General features: G+C 36.9%; 1 protein-coding gene across 3 annotated transcripts in view; it reads right to left on the bottom strand.

Annotated features, from left to right (window-relative positions):
* The window catches only part of cacna2d1a (calcium channel, voltage-dependent, alpha 2/delta subunit 1a), a 93958-nt gene that overhangs the window by 6661 nt on the left and 76887 nt on the right, over positions 1-10410 (bottom strand). The window contains exons 30-38 of one of the 3 annotated variants that reach the window (XM_077234258.1): positions 10008-10046; positions 9437-9508; positions 7757-7909; positions 4182-4234; positions 3431-3486; positions 2908-3034; positions 2345-2457; positions 1517-1599; positions 563-776 (exon numbers count right to left, since the gene is read on the bottom strand). In XM_077234258.1, coding sequence (XP_077090373.1) covers positions 588-776; positions 1517-1599; positions 2345-2457; positions 2908-3034; positions 3431-3486; positions 4182-4234; positions 7757-7909; positions 9437-9508; positions 10008-10046 — 885 coding nt within the window. In that variant the 3' untranslated portion in view covers positions 563-587. Of the gene's footprint in view, positions 1-562; positions 777-1516; positions 1600-2344; positions 2458-2907; positions 3035-3430; positions 3487-4181; positions 4235-7756; positions 7910-9436; positions 9509-10007; positions 10047-10410 lie in introns of those variants that run through there. The other 2 variants (XR_013205235.1, XM_077234259.1) reach the window with 2 other exon arrangements.

Here is a 10410-nt window from a genome sequence, read left to right as displayed (position 1 = left end):
TACAAATATGATTACTTTTAATTAAAAGATGTCATCTCGTAATTACGGTAATTGTGACAGTCACAATTAATCTATACTTTTGGATAAGTACAATTACTAAATATGCTGTAATATGTTGGTGATAATTTATTCATATGAATGAAGAGGTGTTGAATTAGTCAAGAATGAGTTAAATTAGCAGTTTAAGAAGATGCAAGAAGCCACAGCTAAGCTAATTAGTCTCGTGCAAAATTAAATGCATGAAAGAAAGAGATATTAATCTGAATTAGACAGAAATAATAATAATAAAATAATAATAATAATAATAATAATAATAATAATGAGCGAGGCAAGAAAGTATCATAAAGATGAAAAGACGTGTGCCGGATGATAGCCTTATTTATTAAACGAAATGCCTGATCTGTTGTAGCAGCAGATTCAGGTAACGCATCAAATCTGCATAGAAAGATGTCTTTGTTCTGAAAATAAAAATAAAATAAAAATGTACTATTTAAATACTCATTGTACTCAAGGTGCAGTTAACCCACTGCTGTTTAAAATAGATTGTGGAAACGTTGAGAGTAAAATGCGATACGACGCAAAACGTTTTAATAAATGTACTTCTCAGTTGGCAGAGAATAAATAAACAAATAAATAATGCAGGAGAGAGCGAGTGAGAGAGAAAGAGAGATAGAGAGATGGACTGACCCGGGACAGCACATGAACACTGGCAGCAGTAACATGAGCAAAGAGGAGAGCAGAGGAGAGCCTGCATTCCTCCTACACATGGCCTCATCCTAACATATATTATACAGCCAAATACACAGCAGGAGAGAGAGAAAGAGAGGAAGAGTCATGCAGAAAAATGTTTGACAGTCAGAAGTTTAGGCAACACACAACAAGAAGTGCTTAAAGCGTTAATACTGTAAGTACAAAGACAGAATCCAGAGCAGGAAGTAAGTGTGTGTGTTTAGATAAAGATGCACTACTTGCTCAAAGTATGTGGACACCTGAACACCCCACTCATATGTGCTTGCTGAACATTTAGATTCAATATCATGGTGATTAATAGAGCTTATTCTAGTTCACCCTTAAAGTGTTCAGTGGGGTTAATGTCTTGGTTTTGTGCAGGTCTTCCACACTAGATTCTTTATTTCTATACTGTAACTATACGCTTGACCTGTTAGTCATCCATCTTAAACACCCAAACCAGAAAAAAGTGGGTGTCCACATTCTTTAGGCCATGAAATATACGTTCTTGTGAGATTACAACATGTCAAACAAAGCCAAGCTCTCCTAGATCTGTCACACAGAGACTAACATCAGAGTCGATTTACATTAATTATATCTCAAAAATTTTCATGCAGTGTCTCAGTGTGGTAGATGTCAGGTAATGACTGAAATGAGAGCAGGTAAAACAAGCCATTTTAGAAGAATAGGGGACATGTGAGATCCAGGCATAATGCACGTGCTGAATGCTAGTTTGGTCTCAATCTGTTGTAGGATCTTGCCAGAAGAAGGTGTTTGGGTGACTTACAACTGAGTTGTTGTCAAAGCACTCTTTTGGACCTTTCCGATACCGTGGGTTCTGGGCTAACTTGCAGGGATCTGGACCCGGAGCTGTGAGCCCAAGTTCAGGAAAAATAACATGCTAATATTCTAAGTGACATTTAAGATAATCTAAATCTGAATTTATGGGTCAAGTTAACTATTTTATGAGGTGTCGATTTCGTATGAATTCGGACAATTGGTATGAATTCGTATGGAAACGATTTTTTGAAGAAAAGCATGGAGGTCCAACTCAACTCCACCCCTAAAACTAAATGTCAATGGGACATAAGCAGATCATACGAATTCATTCGAATAAGTCACCAATTCACCAAAATGGATATAAGACACTCCTGCTGAAAACAAAAACAGTTTATAAATGCTGGTCCATCCTGGTTTATGCAGGTCTGGTATTGGTGGTCTAGCTGTTGATTTTTCTGGTACAACTCTAAGTCTTGCTAGTTTAGCTAGCAATGTAGCCTGATGGAGACACCTGAATTCAAGTGTCCCATTATTTAAAGTCCAGATAAAACTTTGCAACCCATTTGACCTTGACATGTGAATGAGGCATTTGTTGAGATAATCATGGTGGGTAAGATGAGAGATAACTGGGTGAGATAATCAAGTTAACTGAAATCAGCTGTTTGGATGAAGCAATTAACTAAAATGAATCAGACACGAAGAGTTACTGGAAATTCTACTTCTAGTTAGTTTCTTAACTTCCTTCCCAACACTGACAGTAATCTAATGAGTTATCATTATCATTGTGTGTTTCAATACCAAATGGTAAGTTTGTTTGTATGTGTATGAAGGATACAAGGCTTTTCTTCCTGGGAGAATGGATTTTCATCACATATCTGGCAACTCATCTGTGTGTCAGCAACAATAAGCACCATATTTGTCTTCGGAAGCTTTTCAGCTATGAACTGCCTGCAAATAAAAACAAAAATATACACAACCTAATGGGCACAATTCACCTGTGATAAAAATCACTTTGATCATTAAGAATTGGGCCAACAATCAATTAACAAAATTATATAATTACATAATAAAATATTCTATTGAATTTGTTTATCGTTATACGATATTAAATAAATATTTTATTTTTTATTTAGTGTTACATGATTTGCCATTTAATTCATCAAATGAATCTCAATCAATATTTGTTTGAAAAATGCTCCCAAATGAAGATAATTTGCTTTGTTTGTAGGAGAATGCATGTACATGTCACGAGGAATAAAAATTGAAAATAAAAAAAGTTTTTTGTTGCATATACTTATTATTTAGAAAAACATAACATTAAATTGAATAATTAAATGTTTTTGTTTCATTTTCCCTCCCTGATTAAGTTCAATTTCCAAAATGGTCACCATTTCTTACCTAGAGCAGTTTAGACACTCAACAGTCCCCTTAAAAGTTGTCTCGTTGTTCTCAAAGAAATACTGCGTCTGCTCTTTAATGCAACTCTCTTTATGTGGTATTTCAGACAGGCCATCATCTTGTTCCACTGCGAACAAAACACAATTGCAATTCAATTACAATGAGCTACAATACTTTCAGTGTTTCTTCAGATTAAGGTTGATTCAGTGCCTAAATAACCCCTGCTGAAGTGTCAATGAGCCAATCATTTGTTTTTTAAAAATACGAGAAAAATAAAAATTTCCCAAAGTACACAGAATGCAGTCAAAATTTACAACATGCTTTCCATTACATTTATTGTATTTTTTACATTCTGAAACAGTCTAATGAATATGTGGTCATGCTTTGCACACAATTTCATCTTTAGCATTCATTAGCATTTGTAGTTTTGGCAGTAAACCAGAGGATAATACAAACAGGCCAAATGCCAAATTGCAATGGCTTAATGTTTCACAGCATTTAATTACTAATGTCTGGCTCTTACCTGCCTCAAGGAAATTAGGAAATGTGATGCTGACAAACAACTGCTGCAATATTGACCTGGAGAAATGAAAAGAAATATTGATTCCACTAAGAAATGTTTCAACTGCTTTTGTCTATATAATAGCAAAGTCCCTTTAAGACAAGTCATTTCAATCGGCAGCCATCTTTGAAACTCCTATCGGGCATGTAAGTGGAGCTACTAATTTGAATGGGGAAACATCAAGTTTTCCAAAACTCTTTGCCAAGCTTCCGATTGAATTTCATATTTGATATCACCAATGAAATTTGACAACAACTGTCTCATAAATTTTGTTTCTAAATGCTCAAATCATGACAGAAAATTTAATTTTTCAGGCTGGATCAAGCTAATGCGCATGCGCAGTGGAACAGCGGGTCTGACTGTTTCTATAGGAACCGGAGCTTCTAACAGCAACTGCAGTGACACAATGACTTTACCAATCACCGATTGGCTCTTATTTAGAAGGCGGGACTTATTCAGCTATGTTGAGCGGTGCACTTTTCCCGATTCAAAACAATACAAGACTTGTGTTATTCTATAGTCTTTGATATAATAGGGTCCAAAACAACATTTGGCGTCTATTGACTTCTAAAATACTACAAAACACAAAAGGAGAGATCTTCTTATTCCACAGAAGGAAGGTAATATGAGGGTGAGTAAATGATGACAAAATTTTGTTTTTGTATGAACTAAGTTAATAAGGGCAACATTTCAAAAACACTTCTTCACTCACCAGGCTGCTGCAGAAGCCCACCAACCAATGTTCAGGATGTCGGCTATGGTGGGCTAAAAGGGACAAACAACATGTTATTAAACCTACACAACAATTCCGGGGGCACCTAAAATGTCCTTGTGGCATACCATCGAATGCGTCTCGCAGCATAAACTCTGGGATGTTGGCACCTTAAAGGCCATGTTGCAGGTTAACCACCACTGTCGATTAATGGGTACATAAATCACTCAAGATATGTATATCATTTTTAAAATGTCTCAAAAATGGTCTTAAAGACCAGTTTTTTACGTTTTTGGTAGTAACGTTTTTTTTTTACGCAATTCGGTGATGACGTCACGTTGGGGAGAAGTGGAGGAAAGGTAGCCTCAGTCTAGTATATGGCGACTGACTGGGATGAGGAAGAGGTGGCAAGAGCCAACATGTATGATGGCCCGCAGCCGTATAATTTCGAACCTGCCAGACGTGAGAGGGCAAATGAGGAATTGCCAAGAACTGATGGCCGTTAAAGCCAATTAAATGCATGGTCCGAGGAGAATGAGCGGAGAGTTGGTGAAGTGTCCTAGTGAATTGCTATCATTTTGCAACGCAGCAATGAGCACTGGAGCTAGTCTACGAGCAGCAGAGCACAATAACGACACATATTTTTGTCATTAAATAGCACCGAGTGAAAAATCTGTCTTTTTATCTAGTGGCAGTGATTATGACGTTAGTTCAGATAAGTACCGGTAACCCTTTGTCATAGTGTCATAGTACTGGTAAACTTTGTCTTTGTCATCTAGAAATAGAAGGCATCATGCTAGCTATATAGGCGTGGTGTGTTCACACCGAACGCAAATTTAATTATTTGCGCGAGTAGATTACATACAAAGTCAATGCAAAGACGTGAATAGGGCAACGCGTTTGCCGCGAACGTTTTCCGCACAAGTTGAAAAATTTGAACTCGAGCGAATGTTCAAGCCTCCAACTAGACTCGTATTTGACGCTCTATTCGTGCTATTCAGCACTAGGAGTCTCTTGACCAACACAAAATAACGTAGTTGTAAACATTTGGGCTTAATTAACTAACATAAATAATATTTGTAATTTGTAATACTTGTAATGTTTAATTTTAGAGTTTTGCCGAAGTTTGATTGACAGTCGATCTGACAGTCAACAGATTTATATAAAACAGTTACACCTCAAAAGAGAAAGGCGAGCACAGTTTATTATTGAATAAATTGAGGTGTATTCTCAGTGTATAATTGTAAATGTTGCAGAAATTACTTGCCTTTTTGATGTTGATACTTCCTCAATATAGATATTTTATTATTTCCAATTTGTGAATTGAACTGTTCTCAAATCTTTTAATTCTTCCTTTACACTATATTTTCCTGCACTAAATAACATGCTACTATCTCTGTTTCTACACCTTCACTAAGCCGTTGAACAGGCTATTAGTAGGCATAGTCAAACTTGCATGTCTCAGACTAACCTAGCCTACTTTTTTCTCATACCTGCAAATGTTATTTAGTTTCCCCAATTAATTTAGATCTGCATTATTTGGCATGATGTTTTTACGATGGCAGATTGTAGTTGTATTTTTCATTATTTTTTCTAATCATAGTTTTATATATAGGCCTATATATATTCTATTTTTCTTTTTATTCCAAATAGTAAATATGAATTTACACAAATTATTTTGTGTAAAAAATGTTTTTTAACAGACAGTTTTCAGAATATAATTTTTCTAGTTTACCAAAGTGCTGTAGCCTAGCCATTTTACAATTATAAAAAATTAAAATCACAATAACAACCAACAACACGCTATAAAAATGCAATAGCCTATATTAATTTGGTTTCTTCATAATTCTATCTTTGTGGGGGCATTTGGCCCTCAAAACGTGGGTTAAACAAGAACACACACACATATCCTATATAAAAATCACAGACACAAGTATCACGTTCATTGAGACCAGTGCAAGTTGCAAAGTCACATTAAAGAACCGATCAGAACGCCGGCCGCTGACACACTGCACTGAGCCGTGTTGTACTGTGAATAGCGTGTTAAATACGTGTTAGCGAAAAAAAACATTAAATAACTTCACTGCCACACGTGGATGACGCGTAACGTCTGACTCGACACTTCACTGCCACACGTGATTTGCGTGACGTCTGCGTGACGTCAGCGTCTTAAATTGAATAGAAATAAATAGCAGAATAAAAAAAATAAATAAGACGTTGAGTGAGACGTTCATTGAGACGAGTGCATGTTGCAAAGTCATATTAAAGAGCCGATCGGAACGCCATATATCTCTTCCTCCGGTGAAAATGTTGTTGCAAACGTAGCCGCCGCGTGTCTGTCGCTGTGTTTGGCAGGTGCTTGTGTGGGCGGTATAGAGAGAGATAGGCAGACAGCTAGATAGCATAACGTTAGCATAGATAGCTAGCAGCTAGATAGATAAATAGATAGAAATATATAGTAGGTAGATTGACAACGTACAGTTGGTCGCACGTCAGAGGCGCCCGCGCCATTGGATGTGCAGTTGCCGCATATACTAGCCTATCTATCTATATCTATATATCTCTGTCTGTCTATTTATATATCTAGTCTATATATCTATCTATATCTATGTATTTATCTATTTAATTTATCTATAATCTGCCATCTGAATAATCTCGTCTACTACTCGTCTCTCTCCAGTCACTCTCAATGCCCTCAAGGCGGTCTTTGGTAAATTCTCTCCCCAAGGTGACGTAATGCAATGCATTGTGGGGGAAAGGAGAATCGTTGCAAACCGCTGTAAGATAGTACCTACTTTTTCGTATTATATTCCGTTTTGTGATACCCAACAACATAAAATACAATGGATAAGTGTTTAAATGTTTATTACCAACAAGCAAATTGCACAAATTCGTTGAAAAATTAACCCTGCAACATGGCCTTTAAACTCTCATTCTTCTCAGACATTCTTTTCTAACTTTGCAAGTTGCATATCCGGAGCTGAGAAGCACCAAAACATCCTGATTTTATTGGCAGGGGCCCCTATTACGACCCTGCCAGATAGAAAGGACCCTGTGCCAAACAATACGGGAGATATTAGATGAAACCTCAGCAGATGCAAGCATAAATCCACAAACAAGGCTAAACGAATGAGCTCAGGGGACGATTAGCTGCCGCACACGCTGCTCTGATTAGCATGAGAGAGGAAGTGTCTCTTTGTGATGATTCATGGTTGACTGTGCGTGTTTTGAGAGATTTAGTCACCATGTAAGACAAGGTTGTAATTGTTCAAGTCACACAGATCAGAGAGAGTATCGTGAGGCTAACTTATCAGTGTGATATGGAACAATAACAAGAAGTTCACTAACCGCATGACTAAACTTTATATTCAGAGGAAAATGTGCTACATAAGCAAATCCCTATTTACAAGTGATAACTTGGCCAAAACAGTTTTAAGACAACACGCAAACCACTACGGGATAGACTTTCATTGTGAGTGAATTGTTGTAAACACATTTTTGTTGGATTTACAAACTGACTTTATTTTTGGTCATGAGGAACTGAAATGAATTCAAAAGATGAAGATGAAACTCACCACGTAGACTGATCTGAGACCAGCGGCAGCTTTAGATTCTTTGGTGGGTTCACAGAGGGCCTGGTAGTCATAGGTTTTGGTGAGTGAGTACAGGGATACATTCATCATATTTCTCATTAGGCTGGGGTCAATCATACCGAAAAACTGTCCGATCTGAAAACACAGAAAATGCACAAATACACGTTTACTTAAAAATCGACGTCATAACTCTACCATAGACTTGTTTTTTTACTGGGATAATTATAATTACTAAAGACTAAAGCTGCGGCCACATTAGCGACATTTCGGACACTTTTGCTGGCAAAAAGTTCCATTGTTTATTACCAAAGGTGTAGCATTGCCAAGTTTTGTCAGATTTATCTTATTTCTGGGGGCATATTTATTATTTAATTTCATGCCCCTCATGAATCTTCATTTTAAAAAGAAACAGTCACAGACTTTGAAGATGTACCACTGAAAAATAAAGTATACAAAGGCTATTTTTGTTTTCAGTTAACATCATTTAAGCCCGCAATGAAATGTTTGTTTATTCGCCATTTGCTCTGCAGATGTCCTGAGATGAGCTACAAACAGTATAAGGAATCAAGCTCTGAATACACATACATCTGCTCCTGAAGAGGGACTCGTCAACTATTAGCAGTTTTCTGCAGGACAAAGTGCGGCTTTCTGAATCTGATTCTTTGTCAGTGAAGCTTATTGTTTGGTTTAGTTTTTGGTAAGGTAAGGTAATTTAAGGCAAGGTAAGGTAAAATAAATGTAAAATAAAATAAATCATGAAAGCAGATGGTATCCGTCTACTTTTTTTCATATTTTTCACACTGATTGTTAGGAAAAATCTGCAGAATGTGTTTCACTATTCAAAATAGTGAATAATTCTGACCTAGCAAAGTCATAATTTCACAACATTGTTCTATAGTTTAATAGCAGGCATCAGACATGTGTCACTATGGGGATGAGGATGTCTGTCTGTACTTATCTGTAGAATAAGTTGTGAACTACATGGTGTGTGTTTAAAGAGTGTGGAGCCCACCGTGCTCGGGGGGGGTATATAGGATATAGGATATCTTCTAATCTAATTAGGAAAACCTACTTCATTACCATAAATTAAACCATAGAAAGAGTTATCTGAGAGCCCAGAAAATCTCTGAGGTGTGATACCGACCGCATGTGTGTGAGGAACAAACGCCCCCCCCCCAAAAAAACACGCCCCTGTTCTGGTTACTGTTACGAACACACACAGGTTTAGCTTCCAGCTTCGTATTAGACGTAAAAATGTAAGAGCGCATTCGTCCGAGACTATAAGTCAGTCCAAAGGTGATATAAATCCTAGAGTGTACAGAACCGCCGCCGCTCCCCGTGCAATAACAGCCGTAATGAATGTCCGGTCCTAGCCGACCCCTGGAGAGTCTGCCCACACGGAGGGGAGGAGACGGGATTTAGGGCACAATCGGTCCCCATGGCTTCAGTCCTGCTGCCAAACACTCCGGCCGTGATTTATCCCGCACACACTTTGCTCTGATTGGTTTCCCTCACTGAGCCTAACTTTAAACATTTACTCTACTGCTGTTGCCGGCGGGGTGCAGGTGGGGTTGGGTGGGTGCTCTCCAGGGGTCAAAGAAGGGGAATGTGGAATGGAAGTAAAATGGAGAGGTTCTGATTGGGTAAGAGAGAGAGGCCCACCATACTCATGTACTCGTCCTGATTGGACATGACAAGGAAGCCTCCATCGTCCAGAAGTACACAGTCCAGATACTTTGTGAGAAAAAGATAAACACAGGTTTAGAGTAATATACACTCATTTTCAAAAGATTGGAGTCAAGTTTTTTTTTTTTTTCTGAAAGAAATTCATACTTTTATTGAGCAAGTGTATTCACTTGATCAAAAGAGATATTTATATTATTACAAACAAAAAAATCACTAAAGAATCCTGAAAAAAGTTTCCACAAAAATATTGAGCTGTTTCTTGAGAAATGTTTCTTGAGCACCAATCAGCATATTAGAATGATTTCTGAAGGATCATGTGACACTGAAGACTGGAATCATGATGCTGAAAATTCACCTCTGATCACAGGAATAAATTACACTTTATAACATATTAAAACAGAAAACAGTTGTTTTAAATAGTAACAATATCTCACGTTACTGTTTTGTACTGTATTTTTGAACTAACCAATATCAAATTGCATATAATATAGATAGGTATTCCATATGATATTATCTCTTCAGATCTAACAAATAAATATGATCTTACCGCATCATTTCTCCTGCACCCACAGATTTCACCAACACACTGTGCAGGAAGATTTACAAATAGACAGATTGATTTGCACAATAGTATGAATACAATATCGGTTATCAGTCAATATTTTATTTATTTATTGGTAGATGTTGGGCATATTGGCTCATATTGGATATTTAATTGTGCATGTTCTTTTTCACATCTACATTTAGATAAATAACACACAATAACACTGTTATTAACACTGTTAAATGTAAATCTTAAAATGAATATACAGTAAATCTTTACACTGTACATGTTATTGTTGTGATGTCTAAGTTCACCTGTAGCATTTAAAAGGTTGATTTTGGTTTAAATGTTTATGTCTAATGTATTTAGACAAAATAGCAAAAATGTACTGCCATTTATGTACTTC

Source organism: Siphateles boraxobius, unplaced genomic scaffold (assembly GCF_051911475.1).
Source record: "Siphateles boraxobius isolate OS27281-9 unplaced genomic scaffold, OSU_SipBor_1 19, whole genome shotgun sequence".
NCBI lineage: Eukaryota > Metazoa > Chordata > Actinopteri > Cypriniformes > Leuciscidae > Siphateles > Siphateles boraxobius.
The sequence above is the reverse complement of the archived record's forward strand: the minus strand, read 5'-3'. Positions and strand labels throughout refer to the sequence as shown.